Below are 26,078 nucleotides of genomic sequence, written 5' to 3'. Positions count from 1 at the left end.
TTATCAAATTATTTTTCTGTCCTTTGGTAAATTAAAAAAATAAAGTATGAATTAAATATACACATTTAGGCAAACTGTTTTACTTGCGTAGTTACAACTAATTTTGAATTATAGAAAATGCACATGAATGAATATCTCAATAATGCCAATGCTGCATGTAAAATATTCACTGGACAAACATCCCAATTTACATGTTGCAATTTCACCTTTTTCTCTCTGACTCTAAGTCAGGAAATTGATAAACTAGAGACAAATAATCTATGAGAATTATCACTAGGCCTTATGTGAACTTCAGGGGGAAAAGGCTAATTTGATATCACAAGATTTTCCACATTTATATCGTTGATGCCAAAAGTCAGAAAAATAAATGTGGTTCCACTTTGACCTATTAATCAACTGTAACATTTGGTCATAAGTACATGATTATGCAACGACAGCCAAATTAAAGCTCTTGGGAATAAAATTCTGAAGTCAATGACCTAAAGCTTGGCAAACAAGGAACACTTCAATTTAAACATTAGGTGGAAAATTCATTTTAAGTAAAACAGCAGCATTTACATCTAAAAAACATTCCTCCAGGGAGTTCCCTGGCGGTCCAGTGGTTAGGACTCAGCGCTTTCACTGCTGTGGCCCAAGTTCAATCCCTACTGGGGAAACTAAGATCCCACAAGCCACACGATGTGGTCAAAAAAGAAAAAAATTCATCTTTCATGTACATTGCTGTACACATACATACATATATGTATGATACTTCAATAAAAAGTTTAAACTAAATAAATAATAAACAAATAAATAAACACTGAAAGAAATAATTATTTGGCTAATTTGATCCAGTGTTAGAGCCATGTGGCATGGCCAAAAAAATAAAAAAAATAAAAAACATTCCTTCAAATGCATTTTGAGAATACCTCCTTGCTGGGCCTTGCAGCCCTTCAAGGGCTCATTTGTTGATTTTTAAACATTAGTTATATTTATATGGGGGTACTTTACTTGCAGGTTTTTGTTTTGTTTTGTTTTTTAAACTGATGGTAGAGGTGTTTACCATTGACACAGCTCCTTAGGTCAGGGTAAGCATTAGTTGACAGACGAGCAGTAGTGAATAATCCAGCTCTGAAGGAGCCAAGACAACCTGTAAATACAAACAAGTGTAATCTTAGAGCAGACACACTTACTTGATCTGAAATCATGGTAGAAATTATCCAAAGTGGTAGAATATTTATGCTTCTGTAGATTTACATGATTCAGCATTCAAAATGTCAATCCTAAATGTTTCCATCCACCTTTTTGAAAAATTAAAAATCTACAAGCAAGATTGCAATAAACACAGAATCATGAAAAATAGATTTATAGAGGCTTCTCTTTGGAAAAGAATCTTAAAGCCAGAAGTGAAAAATATCTTGAATTAGCAGGGAAATTTATTGCCACATAAATCTATGTTCTTAATTCTGTAGCAGAGACCTAAAGTCACCCTCAAGTCTATAGACCAGAGCCTAATTTAGAAACTGTCTATAATTAAGTTAGTAGAATAAGTCAGTGTTTCTGGTTGCTGTAGGCAACTTCCAATTCTTCCAATGTTGCATAGAGACTAACAAAATAATATTTGTATAATGCCTCAGTATTACAAAGCAGGTTTACTTTATTCATTTTATTTCTTACTAGAACTCTGTGAAATTAGATATAGCAATCTGGCAGAAATAACAGCTGAAATAATAGAGGTAAAATACGTACAGACTTTAAATTAACCAGGGGTCATTTAGTGCAAACAACATAACATTTCTTAATAGCCACTGAAGACATTATACGTATCAGTTCATTGGACAGATAGTCACCAACTCAACTAAAAAGGTGGTGTTTTGGTTATCTTTTGCTGAGTAACAAACAACTCCCAAAATTAGTGGCTTAAAATAATCATTCTATTTTGCTCATGATCTGTGGATCAAATATTTAGAAAGGATTTAGTTAAGCTGTTTGTCTCTGCTGCACATGGGATCAACCAGGGTGGCTGGGTCTGGAAGATCCACCTCCTGGATGGCTTTTCACTCATATGTCTGACAGCTCAGGTTCCTTAGCACCTCTATCTCCAGACGGTATGCCATGCTTCAGGGCTTCTCCATGTGGTTGAGTTTCCCTGAGTATGCAGTCCTAAAGTGGCACTGCTTTCATGGTACCTAGCTTGCAAGAGGAAGAAGGCGGAAGCTGCCAGGCCAGTTAAGAGGCATTGTATCACTTGCACCATAGTCTACTGATCAAAGCAGTCTCCGGGTCCACCCAGATTTGGAGGAGGGAGAAAAGGATAGATTCCACATAGTGATGGGGAAGTGGCAAGATAACATTGCAGAAGAGTATGTGAGATGGGAGATATTTTTGCAGCCACCTTTGGAGAATGCAGTTTATCACAGATGGGTTTAAAGGCTCATTTGAAGTCAGTATGTGTATTCCTTTCCGATTGCTTTTGTGACAAATCAACACAATCTTAGTGGCCTAAAATAACACAGATTTATTCTCTTACAGTTACAGGGATCAGAGGTCTAAAATTAAGTTGTTGTTAGGGCTGCATTCCTTCTAGAACTCCAAGGGAGAATCTATTTCCTCAGTTTTTTCAGCTTCTACAAGCCACCTGCATTCCTTGGCTCATGGCCCCATCCTCATATCACTCTCAACTCTTGCTTCATTGTCATATATCCTACTACAAACTCTGACCTCCTGCCTCTCTCGTTTAAGAACATTTGTGACTACACTGGAACCACCCAGATAATACAGAATAATGTCTCCAACTCAAGATCCTTAACTTAATCTTCAAAGACAACATTTAAGGTAACATTAGAGGTTCTGAGGACAGGACATGAACATCTTTAGGGGGTCATTATTTAGCCTACCAAAGTAGGTTATAATATTTTCCCATAGAAACAATACTTTACATCATCGTGGTCTTTCTGGAGGCCCAGTGAGACCTAGGCAATCTTAAGTCTTGAGTATTCTTTCTCTGAATTCATTTGTCCCTCCTCTTGAATCACCCACTCCCAGAATTATCTTATTCTAGTGTGAACATTCCATTAGGATTCTCAGTTGTAAGAAAGCCTCATTTTGCACTTCTGGACAAATCTGACAGCTAAAATTTGAAACCCGGAAGCTAGAGGTTCAGGTGAAATGACTTCATATGGTGATTAGGACCCCAGGCCAGACTACAAAGTAGGTTTAACCCATAAGGCACCTTATATATGAGTCCATACTAATATATGTGATAATGTTTTTTTGGAAACCTGCATTTAGAATTACAGTGGGAAGAGTAAGTTTCATGGCTACTCCAAAGCAGTGCAATCCCAATCCCTTACCTTCCCACTTCTCCTTCTTGCTGCCCAACAGGAATGGAGGAAGTTGGAGAGAATGAGTAGGAAGGTGAGAGTTGGAGAGAGATTGCCTTAGATTTTGTAGCCTGAAGCAGAAGCTCTCCTAAGAAACGGTATTAGACATAGAAACTCGGGCCATCAGGGAGGAAAGCCTAAGAAAGAGGCACTTTCAGAAGAGGTTCCAGTGGTCAGGACAGAACATCCTAGAAAGAAATCTTGGTTCTAGACTACAAGAGTTCCTATATCCATATTATTATATGATCATATTCTGTAACTTTTTATGATTATATTTTACTTTATAATCTCTATTTTATGATTATAAATCCAATCTATGTTGGGTTTATAGTATTTTCCCCTTTTGTCCTATACTTTTTGTTTTGGCATTTCTTCTTTCCCTTTTTTTCTTTTTCCTTGATTATTCTTGCCAGAGGTCAGTCTAACTTACTTTCCTTACTTTACCTTTTCAAAGAATGAGGTTTTCTTTTGTTAATCTTCTCTTTTGTTTTCCATTTAACTTATTTCTACCTCTACTTTTGTTATTTCCTTATTTTTTGTTACTCAGGGCTTGCCCTGTTGTACTTTTAAAAATTCGCTTGATTTGAACGCTTAGGTTCTTTTTTAATTATCCAATCTGTCCTCTTACTGCTGTCTCAGCAGTCAGAACCCCAGGTCCCCATACTAGGTCAAAGAGCCTTCAGTCTATCCATGGGTTTTTCACATTTCTTGTTGTTTTCATTTTATTTTGTTATTATTAGTGCCTGGAATGCTATTGTTTCTCTTGAGATGATTTTAAGAGAAGTCAGCAGTCTGAGCTAATCCACCAATTTGGCAAGAACTAGAAACTAAAAACTATTTCTGATGTTTACATTTTGGCTCAGAATTTAGCATTCTTTCCAAGAAGTTCTTCTCCCATTAATTTAATCATCCATTCTATTGGGTGATATTTTAAAGGCCAACATAGATGGCAGAGTTTATTCCATTTTCTAAGGAAAAGAACACAACTTAAAAACTTATCTTTATATAATGAAATGCAGAGTATTTCTGCCCAAATTCCATGTTTCCAGTGCAGTACATGGATAGATGAGTGTGATTTCTGAACACTTACAACTCTAAATCCAAACACTGCCAAAAAGTATGGGTTAGTATTAGTGGTCTAATTTCTTGGGTGACCTTACCTCACTGTAAGGAGCTCCCAGCATGAGCTGTGGTAATTAGTAAAATTACTGTTAGGTTTACCAGAGACAAAATTATAAAGGTTCCCCCCACCCCCCAATTAGGACCATTGGCCTACAGAATATACACATCAAAAGACAGAAAGACTTAACTTAGATAGAGTATTTCTTTTCTGTTTTCAACAGTGGAATTCATCACATATGCTTGTAACTAAAGACCAAAATATAAAATATGAATCAAAAAATATATCATAATAAAAAGTATATTTTGGGGGACTTCCCTAGTGGCACAGTGGTTAAGAATCTGCCTGCCAATGCAGGGGACCCGGGTTAAATTCCTAGTCTGGGAAGATCCCACATGCCGCAGAGCAACTAAGCTCGTGTGCCACAACTACTGAGCCTGCGAGCCACAACTACTGAAGCCCATGTGCCTAGTGCCCATGCTCTGCAACAAGAGAAGCCACTGCCATGAGAAGCCCGCACACCGCAATGAAGAGTAGCCCCCACTCACTGCAACTAGAGAAAGCCCGTGTGCAACGATGAAGACCCAACACAACCAAAAATGAATAAATAAAATAAATAAATATTTTTAAAAGTATATTTTTTGTTTCATTATATAAGTCAATTAATAATAATACTTTACATCTGAAGAAAGTCTGACATAAAAAAATCTATCTACATACATATACTTATTTGATATTCCCAACAGCTCTGAAGTTAGAAAATATAGTTACAGTGTAACTTAAATACAGAACCTGAGGAGTTAAATAAGTTTCCTAAACCGACACAGTAGAAATTTTTATGTCTGAGACTAGAGTCCACATCATATTATTATTATTATTATTTTTTAGGACTTGGCTTTTCTATCATGCTTCCAAATAAGACAGGCAAATAAAAGAGAAAGTTGGGTAGGAACAGAGGCAGTTGAGAGGAATGGAAGGAAAAAAAGGAAAAGATTTTATCTAACTTTTCCAAAACACATAATGTTGTATTAAAATGTTATTTATGTTTATCCAAATATACTCTGTGATCAAAGGTACGTTATCTTCCAGGGGCTTCCCTGGTGGCGCAGTGGTTGGGAGTCTGCCTGCCAATGCAGGGGACACGGGTTCGAGCCCTGGTCTGGGAGGATCCCACATGCCGCGGAGCAGCTAAGCCCGTGTGCCACAACTACTGAGCCTGCGCGTCTGGAGCCTGTGCTCCGCAACAAGAGAGGCCGCGATAGTGAGAGGCCCGCGCACCGCGATGAAGAGTGGTCCCCGCTCGCCGCAACTGGAGAAAGCCCTCGCACAGAAACGAAGACCCAACACAGCCAAAAATAGATAAATAAATAAATAAATAAGTGAAATTCTTTACAAAAAAAGAAAGAAACAAGCCTATACCTCAATATCACATTGTTATTAAAAAACAAAAATATAGGCAAAAAACCTGGCATTCCCATTGTTATAAAAAAAAAAAAAAAAAAAAAAAAGGTACGTTATCTTCCAGAGTGTTGATGCCTGCAGAAACACAGCCTCATTACATGGACCTAAGAAACAAGGATTAATACTATATTTTTAATGTAAGCTTATAATTTTTAACAGTCAAATATTGTCTACTTTAATTACAAAATATTTAAATTCCTACCTAAAATGGAGAGACTGAAATAGTCCTGATGGTCTATCTTTTCTTGACTTTAAGAGTATAAACCTTTAATCTTTGCTTTAGAAAGTAAGGAGTCAAAGCATAACTTTACAAAGAAGAAATGTTTTTCATGGATGTATATCTCAGATATGACAGCTAAAGTTTTTAGAAAATCTTGTTGAATTTTCATATCTAAAGTCATAAATAATACCACTACACAATTTTTATAGTATCCTCTTTCCAAATTTGAATGAAACTGCTTAAGTCTGTTATTAGCAGCTAGAAAAGGGAAGGTAAGAAGAGAAAAGAAAATGGGACTAGAGGAGAAGTTAAGGGGAAAAAAATGAAGAGAACTAGCATGACATATTTTACTAAGTGCTTTGAAAACATTGCCTCATTTTATTTCTTGCTAGAAACTTATTAGGTAAATTGTTACTATCCATTTGACAAATTGGAAAACTATAGCTCATAGAGGTTAAGTAATTTTAAGATCTTGCGGGAGATAAATGTTCGATTGGAATTAATAAAAAGAAATTATAATAAGTCAACTGGAAAACACCCAGCAGCCCAAGAACAGAAACGGGTCATGCTATGGAGTTCTAAAGAGAGATACCACTGAACCAATGTCCTGCAGTTGATGAGAGGGTGAAATGAGAGGCAGTGTATTACAGCTGGGTCTCCTTGACTCCGGATGTGCCACAAAAATAAGATTCACACCATCGTGGACACTCAAAAAAGGGAAGAGTAACCACTTCAGGAACTATGAAAAAGAGCACTTGGTTCAGAAAGGGTCTTCTCCCAATGATGTTGGGCTCTTATCTTGTTAATTGTCCTGAAGGGTAAATGGAAGTACATACCATCAATCCAATGTAAGGCTACCTAGGAAAGGGGGAAAGGTATATATAGTCTCCTATCTACAGATGGTCTCTGGAATCTCTGCATGGGTATTCAGAAGTAAAACAAAAACAAAGTGTAATACCCTAAACTATAATTAAACCCTAAAATTTCAAGAGAAATGAGAATTTAATAGAAATAGTTATTTGCTAAATTATATTAACAACACTAAATTGCATAGCTATTAATGTATATCAGAGTACATTCCTACTTTTTTTTCAAGGAAGATTTACTTTTCAGTTTTGCAGGCCTTGGAGTTTCACGTTGGCTGGCATGAGAGTGGGGTAGAAAGATGCACAGATGGGGACTATTCTGAGCTCATAGGAGGAGGGAGAGCAAACCTCTGTGGGCTGGACCTACAGAGAATCTCATCAGAAAGACATGTACAAATGATACTCCACTTTCATTCTTTGGAAATGCTGACAAATCTCAAAAAAATATTAATAAAATATTTTTATCTTTATTTAAAACAAACTGTAGCCTTTTAATTGACATTTAGTTGAAATCATCTAATCTCTTTAGATATGGAAATGCTACCTCACTCCTTTCGCTTTTGTATCCAAAGGCAAAACATGGATGGGATATTGTAGGAAATGAGGAAATGGTGTTGCAAAGTGGGAAGTTGTTAATAATTTCAATCAATATTTAAATGATAATTATGTCACAAGCTCTGGAGAGTGTAGAGATCTTTCCTTTCATTAAAAGATAACCCATGAGGGCTTCCCTGGTGGCGCAGTGGTTAAGAATGAGCCTGCCAATGCAGGGGACACGGGTTCGATCCCTGGTCCGGGAATATCCCACATGCCACAGAGCAACTAAGCCTGTGAGCCACAACTACTGAAGCTTGCACGCCTAGAGCCCGTGCTCCGCCACAAGAGAAGCCACCACAGAGAAGCCTGCGTGCAGCAATGAAGACAAATGCAGCCAAAAATAAATAAATAAATAAATAAAGATGACCCATGAAAACTCATGTACTTATAGAGAATATCCTGGTACCTAAATATAATTTTGCATCAACTCAGTGACCCTTTATGAGAAAGACAAAAAAAATGAAAAAGACTAAAAGTCAAAATGTCACATAGTAATTAAAAGAACCATCCCAAATTCATCTACATGACTTTAAATAAAAGGACAGAAAATTTGCATATAGAATGAGAGAGATTTTACTCCCAACGCTAATGAAATTGTACTGGATGGAATATATATGAGTGGAGGATTGGACTTCATCATATTTTAGTTTTCTTCCATTTCTAAGATTATCTGATTGAGGTCCTTTGAACTTACCTAAATATTTTGGATAAAAATATTCCTAGAAAAAAAAAGAAAAGAAAAAATATATCTTAGCAAATCTAAATTTCACCATAAAGTTAAAACGATTTTAAAATGTGTTTTTATATTAAAGATGCAATAAATTACATATAACTGCCATTTCCACATTACAACATTTTTTCTATAGTAAAATATATACCAGGAGTAGATGACTAATAACATTAAGCCATAAAATGCTTAGGCTTAAAGCAATACTGATCAATTAAATCATGTTTCAAAGGCTTCTAAACTGAAAACAGGCTCCACTGAAGATGTTAAATGTGACTATATATGCCCCCTTTTTGTAAATCTTTTAATTTTTCCATGATGGTTAGATACCCATTTGATACACCTCACATCATGCTGAGTACACACACCAGATTCATTGCTGAATAACAGTAACATAATTTGAATTGAATTAAAGTGGACATTTACCTTTTAGCATCTTATGTACATGTAATACCTTACTTATAAATTGGTTATGTACCAAGAATTTTTCTGTAAATCAGTAATTTGGACTAAGGAAAGCACTTCAGCAAAAGGAGAAAAATGTTAAAAATGATTTCTGATGGTAAGGTTCCCAGGCTAGTTCACAAAAGCCTTCTTAAGCCATAATACATCCAATATGCAGCATTAATAGCATAAGAACCCCTCATGAGAAACCAGTGTTTCTACACAAAAACAACCTCAAGGACAGAACATAACTTTCATCCAGGACACAATTAAAGTCCTCATTCCTTCCTCCTCTCACATATAAACCTACACAACACTTAGCTACTAGTTTACAAGTATGAGATCTCCCACTAAGCAATTCAGACATCAGTGTTGTCATCCACAGAACAAAAGCCACGATATAAACAATGATGAATTGGTTCAAAAGGAGATGATGTAACGGTGAAAGGACTGTATTAGGGACAGTGGGGAGACAAGCAATAACGTGGTGACTGGGAGTGTGGAGTAGGGTATGAGGCATGTGGGCAGGGAGTGTCTGGAGCAGGACAGAAAGTGAGAAGCAATAACAAATGTTTTTTTTTCTTTCATTTCTCCCATTTCTTCCTTACTCTCTCCGTCATCTCTTTCTCTTCTGTCAATAACACCACTGTCAGAATGAGTAGAGGAGAGGAAGCACATAAATGAGTTTCTTTTCTCTACTCTTTTCTCTCCCCTCCATATGGCTTCTGTCTCACTCCCCATTTGCTACTCAGAGGCTAAGCTATGAGAACATATTTACAGTGTTAGATATACATGCTCAAGTATTTATGGGTAATACAATCAAATGAAATCTTGAGCATGCAGGCTTGCCTTAAAATGTTCCAGCAAAACAAAACAAAACTTAGAGTGGGTGGGGTAGAGAATAGGCAGAACAAGAATGGCAGATTGTTGATAATCATTGAAAGGGAAAGTAGGTATATTGGGGTTTATTATATTGTTCTCCCTACTTCGGGATATATTTATAATTTCCATAATAAAAAGAAATTTGTATATATGTGTGTGTGTGTTTATCTGTTTCCTACACAATATGAGTACACTGTTATATTGTGTGAAATAAAATATTTTTGTCTTAATTGCTTTTCCACAACAGGCAACAAAACTAAGACAAGCATTTTGATTCAATCTTGGAGAGTGTTAAAAATGAATCTTCGGGTAGCTTGGGAAAAATTCCCTCTGAACCTATTAGAGTAGGTGGAGGTAAGAGAATTAAAGGGCAATCCCAGAAAACACAAGTTATTACTGTCTTGGACAAGTTCTCTAACTATAGACAAATGGTTCCTGCTTGTTACGGCTCATCTAGTCTCATGGTTCCAGGAGCTAAGGCAGAGGTAAAGGAGGTACTTTGTGTATGTTTTCTCCCTCATTTCCTTTTGGTTATACAGTTCATCTCAGGGAAAAAAATCTGAGGTAACCCTGAAGGTTATCAAACTTGAATTCTTCACCCCAATTCGTAGAGGCACTATTTATATTCCTGCTACCCACAGAACATGTTAAAGAACCCCCTTCTCTAGGAAAATTAGAGGACTAAAGATCAGATCTAGGGGTCCCATATTTCTGTATGATATTTAGGGGTCTTTGTGATTATTTTATTCTAGACTAAACTGGAAAAATTTATACACTAAAGGTATAAGTTCCAACCACAGGGATTATTGATGATTTACAGTGGGCTGAGGAAACTTCCCAAGAGTTTATGGAATAAATTAAAATTATTCTCAGGGAACACAGTACTGTAATGAATCCTTTATTAAGCATTTACTGAGTACCTATTATGTACCGAGCTCTGAATTAGAGGCTCTGTTTTCTAAAGCTTGGTTAAAAATGCCAATGGAGAGAATTAATGAAGCATAGTGATAACAATGTAGTCACACACACACACACACACACACACACGCACACGCACACACACACACTTGAGGTGCCTTCCCCTCGCCTAACACTACAAAATCCTGGTTGGGAGAAAGTAATTACAAACCATAAGGTTCATACTATTTGTGATAATTAGGTATAGTTGAATTATAGTTTGGTCAGAGCACATTGGTTTTGGCAAATAGTGTCTCCCTAACAAGCCCACTTTCCTTTGAAGGTAATTCCTCCTGAAACGCTTCAGTGGGTACATGCGGAAGGTGATATACACAATCATTAACTTTAAAAAGAAACACAAGGGAACACAGACTCAAGCTGCAAACATTCCATCTGTAACTGTATGTCTAGGTATGTTAACTTACCACTTTTCATGAATTCTTACCGTTTCAGGGTCATTTTCAAAGACCTCCCTGGCTTCTTCTTTATTGCACAGTTCTTCAATGCATTCTCTTTCAAGATTACCCTTTTTTGTTTCTTCAATCAAAGAATTTGCACGGCTTTTCCTAACCAGGACTTGTGAAGCATGTTGCTTTGACAAAACTGAAGAAAAAAAAAAAAAGTTTACATGAACAAATCTTTCATTTTTCCACCTAAAATATTATATTAAGCAATGATATATTAAATAAATCATTTTCTGCCGGTAAATTGTATGCCATTTAAAGTTATGCCTGCCTTAGGACTTCCCTGGTGGCACAGTGGTTAAGAATCCGCCTGCCAATGCAGGGGACATGGGTTCCAGCCCTGGTCTGGGAAGATCCCACATGCCACAGAGTAACTAAGCACATGTGCCACAATTACTGAGCCTGCGCTCTAGAGCCCACAAGCCATAACTACTGAGCCCGTGTGCTGCAACTGCTGAAGCCCACGCTCCTAGAGCCTGTGTTCCTCAACAAGAGAAGCCACTACAATGAGAAGCCCCCGCACCAAAACGAAGAGTGGCCCCCGCTCGCCGCAACTAGAAAAAGCCCGCGTGCAGCAGCGAAGACCCAGTGCAGCCAAAAATAAATAAATAAATAAATGTATTAAATAAATAAAAATTAAAGTTATGCCTGCCTCAGTAGGGTTGAACTGAGGAAAACACGTGGATACATAAGCACTTTGGTTAACAACACAGAGCAGTTTGGTGTGTAGCTACAGCCCTTGTCTAATGATCTACACAAATTATTCAAGCTTATGCTTGAGGTCAAACATACCAAACAATAATTTCGTGTTTACCTTGTTATGATTACATTGGTAAAAGCATCATGCTGAAATGACTATAAAGTCATAGCCACAGCATCTTTAAAGCTAGAGTAACAAACTTTCTCAGTTTTAATGGAAAACTTGTGTGATCTCTGTGGAGAAAGAGAAATGCAGTACAGTCCCATCAGCTATTTGAAAGATACTTGATAGGCTAAAACACCTGGTTATTTATACAAACAAGAAAATAAAATTCCATGGCAAAAGGAAGACCTTATGCAAAGCACAAAATACAGAAGAGAAAAAATCAGTAACTTTGAGTATATAAAAAATTTTAAGCAGTTGACAAACGACGATAAAAATAACAAAGTTCAACATCAAGCAACAGATTGCAGGAAAATATTTCCATCATATATAACAGAAAAAATTACATCCAGAATTTATAAACAACTTTTGCAAATTAAAGAAAAAATAATACAACGATATGCCAACCAATACAGGAATGTGTGCAAGGTTAAAAACAAAATAAATAATGTAAATAAAATATAAACAAAGTGATACCATTTACACATCGCTACAGAGAAAAATTAAACTAGCCAATAAACATGTGAAAAGATGTTTAACACAAATTTTTAAAAACAATTGGATTTTTGCCTAATAGATTTGCAAAAATTTAAAAGACTGATAATATCAAGTATGGTGAGTGTAAGAGGAAACAAGTATTCTTGTACAATGGTGGTAGGAATATAAACTGATAGGTATTATTTGAAGGTAATTTGGTAGTATCTGAAAATTAAAAATACATATACTCTTCAATTCAACAATTCTGCTTCTAAGTAGGTCCTACAGATATGCAAGTGTTGCTGAAAAAGGTATGTATAGAATGTTTATTGAAAGATTGTTTGGAGACTTCCCTGGTGGCACAGTGGTTAAGAATCCGCCTGCCAATGCAGGGGACACGGGTTTGATCCCTGGTACGGGAAGATCCCACATGCCGCAGAGCAACTAACCCCGTGCACTACAACTACTGAGCCTGCGCCGCAGCTACTGAAGCCCGCGCGCCTAGAGCCCGTGCTCGGCAACGAGAGAAGCCACTGCAATGAGAAGCCCATGGACAGCAATGAAGAGTAGCCCCCGCTCACCACAGCTAGAGAAAGCCCACGCGCAGCAACGAAGACCCAAAGCAACCAGAAAAAAAAAAAAGAAGATTGTTTGTGTTATCCAAAAATTAGAGGACTTCCCTGGTGGCACAGTGGTTAAGAATCCGCCTGCCAATGCAGGGGACATGGGTTCGAGTCCTGGTCCAGGAAGATCCCACATGCCACGGAGCAACTAAGCCCGTGCACCACAACTACTGAGCCTGCACTCTAGAGTCTGCGAGCCACAACTACTGAAGCCCGCACACCTAGAGTCCACGTTCCACAACAAGAGAAGCCACCACAATGAGAAGCCCGCACACCACAACGAAGAGTAGACCCCGTTCATCCCAACTAGAGAAAGCCCGCACACAGCAACGAAGACCCAACGTAACCAAAAAAAAAAAAAAAAAAATTAGAAATGACCTAAATACCTAATAAGAAGGGAATGAAAAAATAAGCTATATAATACATTTGTACAGTAGAATAATATGTGGCTATTCAAAAGAAGGAAGATACTTCTGCACTGAAGATCTCCAAGATATACTATTAAATTAAAAAGTGCAAATTGTAGATGCTACATCTATAGCATAATCCTATATATACCAGTCATACTTGTAGATATGTAAACATCATGTGGACAAATACAGAGAAAAGACACTCAAGCTACAATCTGCAATTATATTTGAAGAAAAGAATGGAGAGTATGAAGTTTGGGTCTTATCATTTTAGAATGTGAATAGAACATTGTTTTTTAATGAAAACATTTTAAATCATAAGTAAAATCTACAAATAACTTTTTTTAATCCTGATTTTTAACCACAAATGGTTCTTTGACTAGGAAGATAAGCAAATAATATAAATAGCTAAATTTATTTTTCTCTTATTTCTCTTATAACTCTGTAAATAAGAATTAATCAAAAGTTGACAATAGAATGAAGAAAAAGAAAGGCAAAAGGACTAATTAACACTTACCATAATTATTAGTTGAATAAATGAACATCTTTCAAGAGAGAATTATAGGGCTTCCCTGGTGGCGCAGTGGTTGCGAGTCTGCCTGCCAATGCAGGGGACACGGGTTCGAGCCCTGGTCTGGGAAGATGCTACACGCCGCGGAGCAAATGGGCCCGTGAGCCACAACTACTGAGCCTGCGCGTCTGGGGCTTGTGCTCCTCAACAAGAGAGGCCGTGACAGTGAGGGGCCCGCGCACCGCGATGAAGAGTGGCCCCTGCTTGCCGCAACTAGAGAAAGCCCTCGCACAGAAATGAAGACCCAACACAACCAAATAAATAAATAAATAAATTTATAAAAAAAAAAAAGAGAGAGAATTACATTTATTTATTTATCTATTTTAATTTTATATGGGTTTTCTCACTTACCAAAACAGAAGTTTAAATGTGATAATTAACTAACAAAAGTGTTTGAGTTATATTTTTAACCCTATCTCTCACCATCTTTATCACTGCTCAAGATCAAATCAAGGCTGTGTGCATCTAAAAGATGTTATTCTGTGAGCATGCCACCCACCAAGTGTATTGCTAACTGATAAATCGCAGCCCAATCAACAATGAAAGGGTCTGACAGTGCAATTATCTCATTTATTTGAAATAGTTTTAAGCATGCTACTTGATAATAAATATAGCAAAAACTTGGCCCTTCTGAACTTCAAAGCAAATATGTGAGTCTTTCTGAAAAAACAATAACACTTTGTATTAAAGATAAATGTTTTGATACAATAATAATACAATCAAGGTCAAATGCAGTTGGAAAACAAAACATAAACATCACTCCTTGGCATTTCTTCCTTACAGAATATTAAGTTTTGGAATGCAGAGGTTAACACTGATATTTAGGAATACCTCTTTCCCTATAAGGGCCCCCACTGCAGGACACAGACCAGCTGTAATAACACATCCTATATTCATGTTTGGGGAAGTTCTCAATTGTGCAGGGAGAACCAAGGTGTGGTTTAAAGGAATGCTCACATACATTTATAAAACTAGAAGGAAACAAAGTAACCTCCATTATTTCAGAGATGATGAAAATCAGGAGCATACAAGATATTTGTTCTAAGTTATAAAGCTAATAAATAGCAAAAGTACAACTTAGATCACAGGCATCCCAATGCTCAGACCTGCAACCATCCATTACTATTTGCTGCTGTTTTTCAAAAAAGAGGGAGAAGTTTCACTGTCTCAGATGATAAGAGGAATATTAAAAATGAAAATTGTTACACCTCTGACCTAAAGGATAATGAAGCTAATAATTTAAAAAATAATTTTGCCTAAATAAATTTTGCCTAAATTTGAAAGTTTATGTTTTAGTTCATCTGGGTTCACCTCAATAATACTTCCAATTGGCATGATACTTAAAAATTTTCAAAGTGTATATTAATGATTTCATTTGATCCTCACATAAATAATGAAATATATTACAGGACAGAATTATCATCCCCATTTTCCTACTGAAGAAATTGGAGCTAAAAGAGGTTACATGGTTTTTTCAAGGTCATAGAGCTACAAAGTTGTGCTATTGGGACAGGAATTTAAATGTACCCATCCTCCTAGTCCAATGCTCTTTCTGCTATGTATTCTGCCACTTAAATGCCCACAATGTACTTGATTTAAAAAAATAAATTATGTGGTGGTGTAGTGGACATGTTTGGTATCTTAAATAAGACATTTACTGTCCTTTATAAAAAAGATCCATCCATCTAACAGAGTGTGCTTTCAAAGGAGTCTACTATTCCTTGTCAAAAAGATACAAACATGATATCACAGATCCAGACTAAGAACTACAGAACTGTAGGATGAGACAAATATATGTTCCAAAGTGTTTTTATCAGCTGGCTCAAAGTCTATCTGCCCAAAAATATCTACCCTGCTGGCACGCAGGAATGTCTAAAAAGTTCCATTATTTATCATAATAATAACTATGGCACTATAAGCATATAAATGCTCTTTTTGCATTATCTCCTATTAATCCTATCACAACTGTTATACACATGAACTAACTGAAACTCAGAGAAGTTGAGTTTAATCTTACCAAGTTCACACAACTGAGAACAGTCAATCAAGCCTACCTCCAAAACCCATTCTTTTTCTGCATTACCACATTGTCTCTAATTATTTGTTTCACTTCTTTAGATCAAGAAGTTTTTCAAGAAAGTCCTTGTGAAGACACAACTATGTGCTTGAAAAGTGTTACATTCAGATTCAAATTTTTAGGTTATAATGTTTAGTTATGAGTCTTTCAAGATTAGGAATATGACTGAATCTGCTTGATTTTTTTTAACTTAATCTGAACAGTGACCATAGAAGTTGAACAATTATGTCAATAACATAAACCATTATGCAAACATTAACTAGAATTCTTTTTTGAAATTGTCTTCACAGCCTTCATATGTTCCCTTCAATATTTTCTGTGGGGACCAATTTTTTTTTCAACATAAATTTGACTGTATAACAGAAAGTAATTTACTGTTGTTGGTACTTCACTTAAGCATCTGTAATAAGGATAGTGGGATTAGCATTGCCTCTACTCACAGGAAAATTCCCTCACAGTTCAATTCAGCTTGACCTTGGTCAAGGATTAATGAAAAATGTTAAAAGCCCCTTTCCCACTTAGTTGTCCAAGCTTGCCACCCTCTGTTCAGAGGCGTCAGGACCACAGAGCTGCAGGTTGTCCAAAACTGATCAGTCAGATGTGGGTCTAAGAGGAAGAATTCTAAGCTTTAGGATAGTTCATCCTCTGAATCTCTTCCATTCTGCTCTCTTGTCTTTGCAAAGATGGTTCTCACATTCCTCCCTCCAAGAGCTCTTCTCTTTTTAAATTCTGCTTTCTGTCTCTCTTTTGGCCCTTGTTATTTGGCATCCCAAGAATGAAAAACTGTCCCTAAAAGAATGTGTCTGAGAAGGGAATTTTAGGCTAGCATTTGGTTTGGCAGAGTGTTTGAATCTTTGTTTCTTCTTCACTGTGGGACAGGGTCAGGGAAAATGGCATTCAATGTACAAATAAAACAGTTAGATAATACTTTGAGATATAATTGTGCCTCCTGTGTCTCAACTGTTGAAATGGCATGTTTTGCTTACAAAAAGACTGATAAAAATAGAATTGCATGATATAGGAAAACCATTAGTTAATAATGATGGGAAATTTTATTTTAAATAATCACATATTAAGTATAAAATCTTTCATTTTTATCATAAAGATTTATACCACAGAAGATTTATAATTGAGGAGGGATATTAAAAAATGTGAAGTTTGCAAGGACTAAGAAAAAATCAAAATAGATTTTTAATTAGGCATTCATCAGCCTACATAATTATTACCAACTTTAAGAAAAGCTTGTGTTAACCTTCAGAAATAAATGCTATGTCTGTATGTATGTTATACTTCAATTTTTTTAAAGTAAAGTTTATTTTTTTAAAAGAGAACTAATATACTACCTAACGCTTCTCTACATTTCACATTTTGTTTAGTATTGAGGACTATGCCGCTGAGCAACTGTTTCTTCTCATATTATTATATTAAGGGTTAGAAAAACTTTAGAAAAAGTATTCTGTAATGGTGAACCATGCCTCTGTCCTTCAAGAGGACTAAGCAATAAATAGGCTGATGAGAAATAATTTAAGAGAATCAAATATCATAAGAGGTAGGTCTGGATAGATTTAAATGTGGGAAACAAAAAGAGGATATAATCTGTGAATTATATGTTGCACATATAAAGGCGAGTTCTATAACATTTGGATTAGAAAGGATGAGGGTTGGCATTTATTTAGAAGTAGGAAAGCCAGTGTCATTAAAAAAATGTGACCATTGACCCCCATTCTGGAACAGATCAATGAATGGGTAGGGAAACAATGCTTGAACTGTTCAGCCACAACAGAAGTGAAACGGACCTCTCCTTACTTGAAGATTTAACTGTAACTAATTTACAGCCCCTAGTCTAGGGGAAAAAAAAGAGTAAATCAAACACTCTAACCAATTCTCCCCGAGATTAAACCTTTGCTTTAGCCATAGACAGAGAAAGCAGTACATTTTATTCAATAGTTATTCCTTCCAAAACAACAAATACGTCTACCCAAAAGACAGAACGGGCAGCTTGTTACCCAGAAAAAAACTACATTGTCCATTTCTGTTATGTCATGTGTTTGTTCTTGGTAAGTGATAAATTAAGGTACTTCTTTTGAAGGAACTCAGAGTTTAGATTTTGGCAAGGTCTGAAGAGGAAATTTCTAGAGCCCTGTCTTTTCTTCTCTAGAACACTACACTGCACACTGGCTACACTTTCTTAGGCTACAATGGGAGGTCTCTTTTTAGGATGTGCAGCAAGATATTCATGTAGTCAGCTTGCTTTGTCTTTTTTATCTCCTACACATTAGGACACCAAAACACCATCTGATTCGATGTCACGTAGCAAGAGGTTACAGCACAGTAAACGTCTTGTTTTTGTTCTATTTGACCTATTTTGTTAGGGTGGCATCAATTAATATAATTAGTTCACAGGCCTGTGTCTGTATTTACGTTTGGAAAAGCAAAAGGCAACAATAAGAGAGCTGGCCTAATTCTGCAATACCCCACTTCCTGCAACATCTCCCAGATCTCCCCAATAAGCAAGTCTGAAGCGCACTTAGAGGCTTAGAAAGACTCTAGATCTTAATGGCTTCCCTTTTGACTCTTAGGATATTACTATTTTTTAAGTGCTGATGTGGAAATGAGATTATTTGGAATATTGGTAAAGCATCGAGTAGGTGTTTATAATTCAATATAATTTCTACCAGCCTTTGAGAACTCCCTGTTGACTTTCTAAAAGGCCATAAGACACAGTCTAAATAACAATGGAGTAAAATGATAACTTAGGAAAGGAGAGAAAATGATTGGGATAAGGAGTCGAGGAAAAGAAGGAAAATAAAACAAGTAATAAGGAAAGGTGCATTTAACATATACCATGTGGGAGAAAGTTAGTAGCGCAACTAGAAAGAGTTATTTTCAAAGAGTCGTGTCCTCCTTACCTTGACAATTGCCCTCGACCAATTCCCACAAAGTCTCCTAAAGAGAAGCCTGCCCAGTTACCTAGGACTGATAACAAGTTTCCCAAAAGCAATGTCCTGTTAAAAAAACAGACCTCAACAACCACAGTAGAACCCTAAGCCAGCTACCTAGTCAATCTAATCAACTTAGGACTGTCTTCAAAAAATATGAAATAACAGCTAAAAATCACTAGATATTTGCATAAAATTAATAACATGAAAGAGAAGGTCAAGAGGAACATACAGACTCCAAAGGAAATAGAGATAATTGAAGACAGAAGATAACTTTAAAAAATCTATAACTAATATCCTAAATAAATTGAGAGAACCTGTCATCCATAAAACAAAAGTATGCTATGAAAAAGAAGTAGAGAACTAAAATATGATTTCAAAATAAAAACATTAATGGATGAACTGAAAAACAGAATGGACTACTCCCCACCCCCCAAAAAGTCAGCCCTTTTTCATTCCTATCACACTGACAAAGATTTTAAAAGTTAATATCCAATGTTGGCAAAGATGAGAGGAATTAGACACTTAAAATCTACTTTTAAAATCAGATTTCCAAGGGAAATCTAACAATATGTGTCTAAAACCTGCAAAATAGGCGCACTCTTAAACTGTTATATATAGGATGGATAAAAAATGAGGTCCTACTGTATAGCACAGGGAACTGTATTCAATATCCTGTAATAAACCAAAATGGAAAAGAATATGGGAGAAAATGTATATATATGTATGTATAGCTGAATCACTTTGCTGTAAACCAGAAACTAACACAACGTTGTAAATCAACTGTACTTCAATACAATTTAAAAAAAAAACAGTAATTGGGGGCCACCTTGGAGGCTGTCTACCACAGGCCAAAATGGTTTTTCCCTTTGGATGTTTCCTGTATTTTGTTATTGCTATTGTGTTTTTCCCCTGGGTAGATATTTTTAGAATTTTTCATTAATTTGAGAGTAAGATTTTCCACCAGTTAAAAAAAAAAATAAGCGCACTCTTTAGATATTCAGCTAACAATTCCATTGCTAGGACATTAAACTGAGGAAATGAACATGGACATATGTAAAAAAATATACATGAATATGTTCATCACAATATTGTTGATACAAGCAAAACATTGGAAATAATTTAAATGTCCAAAAATATGATTTTAGTAAATATATTATGATGAACATATATAAAGGAAAATTATAAATCTACTTTAAAGTGTGACAGATTTTAATTTATTGATATAAAAACAATTATCATTTTTAGATGAAATATCAAGTTACAAATAATATGCAGAGCAAAATTCCATTCTTTCCCTTATATATTTTAATTTCTAAGAACGTATATATACAGACAAAGGGGCTTAGAAGAATATAAAGCAAAATGTTACATAGGTCTCTTGCTAGTGAAACTACAGATGCATTTTTTTAGCACATTATATTAAGTGTGGATTACTTGAATGGTTTAAAAATGTAAGGAGATAGTAGGATATAGCTGGTAGTTTAAGTTGAGGAATGATGTCCAATAAGGACAGAAGGTCAAAATGGAACGCCAGGAAACTCTAACATTTACGGAAAAGGAGAGATCATCAAAACGACAGAAATAGAATTAGTAACACATACGTATACAGAGAGAGAAAGAAAATTTGAAGATAATGCTTATAGACATAAAAGGAGGTCAATTTCAAAAGGATAAGTTTCAACAGTGTCAAATGTTGCAAAGAAGTTATTAATAATAATTACTATTATTTAGGATGAGAGCTAAAATGTATACAGTTGGTTTAACAATAGGATCACCATTAACATTCTCAGTCCCCAATACAGTGGGAGGGTGAGAAGAGAGGAGACCTCCAGAATAAACTATTTCTTCAAGAAAATCAAATGAGAATAGGAAGAGAAAGAGTGGGTAATAACTTTAAACAGAGGCAGAGAAAACGTAACGTTTTCCTAAAGTGGGGAAGGTACATCACGGAATAGCTGTGAAACTCAATGAAAAAATGCCAAATATGCTATTTTGAAAGATGGAAAATATCATATAATTGCAGGAAGTTACAATTTTACCATTTTTATGGAGATTTAAAAGCCAGTGTTCTTGAATGTGTCCTTTTAAAGTCCATTCCAAAAAATGGACCAGAGGACTAAGAAGAATTATGCTAATGGCCTAGAACCAGTAAGAGCCGGTTCCTATTACCACTCCTCCGTAGAAAGACTCAGAATCTATGTGGATAAATTATCCTTATTTTATTTTCCCTCAAGCCTGGAGATTTCAATTTCTATATTTGGAACAATGTAATATAAATGAAGGGGTTTTCCCCATACTAGACCTAATAACACTTAATTTATTACGTTTAGAAAAAACAAAACTGCAACTTTAAAAACTTAAAGCAACGTTTGCACTTTAAAGTTAGCCTTAGAAACCCCAGTTCCTAAAGGTCCTCTGTTACCCTCACATCTAATAATTTTTTACTGAAGACCTTCCCTACAGCTGCGTTCTCCTGCCATGGGACTCAGCTTCTTTTCTCCCTTCTCCGACATCCTCTCCCCTTCTCTTTCTCTGGCCACTGTCTACTGCCACCCCTGCAAATTTCTGTTCACTTCTTATGCAGAATCATTTATCTATCTTCTCTGTTATGGCCTTACAGACCAGAATGATTCAAACTCTTAAGTGTAGGGATTACCTGAGGGTCTTGTTAAAATGCGTACTCTGAGTCAGCAGGTCTGAAGTGGGGTCAGAGATACTTCATTCCTAATAAACTCCCGGGTAATGCTGCTGCTGGTCTATGGACTACACGTGAATAGTAAAGCTATAGACCATGTTTTGGGGACTTTACTTTCTAAATCTAAAGCCATTTTCAAGGCAATTTCTAAAATAATAACAGTTCTCACCATAGGAGTAATTTCAATATCAACTGCTACGATATTTTTTTCAAGTTGCCACATTAATAGCCAACTTAATGTCATTATACTAAGTCATCAGCTGGTCTGTTCATAGGCGTGTTAATTATGCTCTCTCTCTATCACAAATTTTATTCAGATAGTTAAAGCAACCTTACCCTGTGTAATATACATCACCAAAGGTTTAAATGGGCAACAAGTATTTGTGCTTCTCTTAGAGGAAGAAACAGTAATCTTAACCTTGGAGGAAAAATGTTTGTAACAGAGACAATGCTGACCAAATATTCCATGTGCTTCCTTGCATTGGAAGCAGATGTGAGTTTTGTTACTTCCACACTAAGACGGTTAAGAACAAGTACGAAACTGAGTTACTTGTACTGAGGTGGATGGACCTAGAGTATGTCATACAGAGTGAAGTAAGCCAGAAGGAGAAAAACAAATACTGTATGCTAACACATATATATGGAATCTAAAAAAAAAAAAAAATGGTTCTCAAGAACCTAGGGGCAGGACAGGAATAAAGATGCAGACGTGGACTTGGGGACACTGGGAGGGGGGAAGGGTAAGCTGGGACGAAGTGAGAGAGTGGCATGGACATATGTACACTACCAAATGTAAAATAGATAGCTAGTGGGAAGCAGCCACATAGCACAGGGAGATCAGCTCAGTGCTTTGTGACCACCTAGAGGGGTGGGATAGGGAGGGTGGGAGGGAGATGCAAGAGGGAGGAGATATGGGGATATATGTATATGTATAGCTGATTCACTTTGTTACAAAGCAGAAACTAACACACCATTGTAAAGCAATTATACTCCAATAAAGACATTAAAAAAAAAAAAAAAAAAGAACAAATACGCCTCCTCCATTGCTTTCCTTTCTTGTGGGGACATTGGATGCCATGTGTTCCAGATGGTACAACTAGAGATGTAAGAGATTTACACAAACCACATTGAACTTTACACGACTAAAAAATAAACTCTTATTTTACTAAGTCACTGAGATTTGGTGATTTGGAGACTAATTTGAAGATTTGTGGATTAAAGTGTTATCACACCATAGCATATCTTACCCTAATTAACATAAGATTATGGAAAATTTAAACTAATTCCTATATTCAATAATGTGCTAATTTGCTCCTTCATTAATTCTAAAAATAAGAGAGTTCTAGTGAAAGCATAAAACACATAGATAAGACAGAGTACTTCAGCTTATTCCTTGAATAAAATAAACAATAAAGCAAAAGAATGTAAAAAAAAGCCCTAAATATATTTAAATATTAGAGAATAGCACCAAGAAAATATCAGTTTTCTAAATTACCCTATAATATAAATGGGGAAATAAAGATCTTAGAAATCTTTATCACACATCAATCCATGATCCAAAAAAAAAAAAAAAACAGAACAAAATCTTATAAAGTATACTAAAGTCTGAGAAGGCTAAGGACAGATCACCTGGTATGGTTGGAGAAGACAATAAAGAGAAAGAGTCTTTCAAAAAGGAGGACTGGCATGTGAAAAGACCACAAGGGAGAGAGGACAGAGAAGGACCAGTTTTCAGAAGAGGGGCAGGGAAAGCTCATTTGGAGGAAAAGATTTGGAAGCCTCCAGATCATGAGCCTTGTACACCAGGTTCAGACTTCAGAAATAGTAGAGACAAAAAGCAGCCGCAGATGCCTCCTGCTGATTTTTTTAGAAGCAAACCACCATCACATGGTGGGAATGGTGGGTGCCTTCAGCAGCTGAGGGCCTGAGACCTACAGTTGCCAGAAACAGAATTCTGCCAATAATCCGTGAGTTTGGAAGAAGATTCCAAGCTTCAAATGAGATCTCGGCTCTGGTGGACCCCTTGATTTTATCCATGTGAGAACCTGGAGCAGCTCCCTGAACTTGTGCCTGGACTTCTGACCTATGAACCTATGAGATAATAAATTGTGTTGTTTTAAGACGCTAAGTTTGTGGTAACTTGTTATGCAACAATAGAAAACTAATACTCAAGGCATATATAATTTTGAATTAGGCTGAATGTATTAATATTGTTAATTTTGTTCCATGTGCTAGTTAGAGCCCCAGCTTCAGTGCTAACAGCTGGTTTGGTTATCTAATGCTATCGCAGACAAAATCTTGGCACACACTGAACAACACTGAAATGCCAGACATTCCTTGACATAATATCAACGAAGGAATAGGAGTCAGATGTTCTGGCTTGAATTGTTCATGTGGCTCCTACCTGTTCACCTCCTCACTTATCCACCCCACTCCCTAACAGAAGAAAAGAATACATTTTCATGACTATCATAGATTATTGAGGAAATCACTGGAATTTTAAAAAAGCATTGTACTGGCTGTTCTCCCTAGGTAGGAAATCTTGCTGGGAGGGGCTGCAATGAAAATGGGCTCCCGGATCTCAGGTGGGACAGGAGGAACCTGCGTGGCTGAGCTTAGGTAGCCGCCTGTACTGACCTGAATCAACGTCAGTGATCAGATCTTGGAGGAAGGATTAACAGGCAAAGCTCTCCCAAAATTAGATAGAAAGACAACCCACAAAATTCTTCACTGAGTTTTTCACCCCAAACTCTCTGGGTTAGCAAATAGAGGCCGTATAGTCACAATACAAAGAAATCACCACCTCGCCTTAATTACCAGTCGAATCAGTGGATGAATACAGAACCTCTTGAATGAAGGAGAAGAAAGACGCCCTTGAGGAAGCATCTGTAAACTTTTCTCCTAGTTTTCTCCAAAGCAAAATAAATGCACCAGGTAACTGCACTAAGGAAAAAGACTCTCAAAACTTTATTCATTATTAGATGCCTAAGATCTAAGATCAAAACACCTAAGATCTAAGGTATGCTGTTCAGAATTGAGGATTATGAGGCTCAGTTGATAAAGGGAATTCTGTCCTGAAACTATAGGCCCAATCAGACTCAATCTTCAAACTGTGATTCCTTCTGATTCTTTCCCCAGGCCTAAGAGCAGTGAACTATTTTCAGCAAAAATCTGGTCATGTCGGAATATTCCCGCTCAAGTGAGAAACAAGTTGTTATATACCTGGCTGTCCATCACTAATATGGAAGAATAGATTTTGATGGACCTCTTATTTTTGAGGCATATTCCACTTTTAGATGTTCTACTCTGAGCTTTTTACTATGAGTCCAGAAGCTGCCAAGTGTGGGTGGAAACCAAAATAAGAGAATGCTCTCTAGCTAGTTCAAAGTTCATTTCAAGCAGTCTGTCATGTAGCCGAGCCAGTGACTCATCAGATCTAACTGGGCTTAAATGGTCCATAGGACGGCAGGGTACTCTTGAGACACCCTAGCAAGTCCCAGAAGAAGAATTTCAGGAGTGATCCCTTTGAGTTGGGAGCAAGTCACGTTTGTTTCAGCAATTATTTTCCCTTTGAGAAACTATTCCTGGTGTCCTTTTGGACTTTTGTGAGGTGAAGATCTGATCACAGGACAATGTGATTTGAACATCTCATCATGAACTAGATGCTATGTTTTTCATGTAGCCATAAATTTAGTTATGACAGCAGTTCAACTGTGAAATGTTCAAATGGTATGAATAGGATGAGCCTAAAGCACCACTAAGTGGCCTGGGCCAGTTTCTCATTCTCCTGACTTCTTTCCCTCCCTCCACCTCCCTTTATGGACTCATGAGGAAAGGCCTACAACCAAGAATGAAAAGGAAAAGATGCCTCAGTGTGATGTACCAACATGAGCCAGAGGTAGACCTGCTACAAAGCTACAGCCAGAAATGAACTACAGCCTCTCTCAAGGGTGATCCTGAAGAGCACAGGAGAAATAAAACCTTCACAAGGGGTGGACAGATAAGCAGTTATTTCTCATTGTCCACTTTGCTTAGAATGAGAAATTATCAGAGATCAGAATCTTTGCTACTTTCTCAATAGTTACAAATGGTCTGTCCAGTTGTTCAGAGACCTGTAAAGAGTTAGATCTTAGGCCTAGAAACAAGGAAGTTTGGTCAAGAATTGCCCCAGAGCTGAGAATATTTGTGTTCCAAGTGGATAGCCCCATACCAGGAAGGTTCTTAATTATAAAAGGGGGCAGAATGGCCCACTTAATGATTGTCAGTTGTGGTTCTTCTCAAGGTAATCTAGTGCAAGGCTCACAAACTCAGAAATCAACAA

The 26,078-nt window shown here is 36.6% G+C and overlaps 1 protein-coding gene across 1 annotated transcript in view; it reads right to left on the bottom strand.

The window, feature by feature from the left end:
• Positions 1 to 26,078, bottom strand: part of PROS1 (protein S) — a 61,318-nt gene that overhangs the window by 28,141 nt on the left and 7,099 nt on the right. The window contains exons 2-4 of the mRNA XM_059922207.1: positions 11,082 to 11,239; positions 8,321 to 8,345; positions 1,043 to 1,129 (exon numbers count right to left, since the gene is read on the bottom strand). Of these exons, the coding sequence (XP_059778190.1) occupies positions 1,043 to 1,129; positions 8,321 to 8,345; positions 11,082 to 11,239 (270 nt within the window). The remainder of the gene's footprint in view (positions 1 to 1,042; positions 1,130 to 8,320; positions 8,346 to 11,081; positions 11,240 to 26,078) is intronic.

The sequence above is a fragment of the Balaenoptera ricei genome, chromosome 4 (assembly GCF_028023285.1).
Source record: "Balaenoptera ricei isolate mBalRic1 chromosome 4, mBalRic1.hap2, whole genome shotgun sequence".
In the NCBI taxonomy this organism is placed as follows: Eukaryota; Metazoa; Chordata; class Mammalia; order Artiodactyla; family Balaenopteridae; genus Balaenoptera; species Balaenoptera ricei.
The sequence above is the reverse complement of the archived record's forward strand: the minus strand, read 5'-3'. Positions and strand labels throughout refer to the sequence as shown.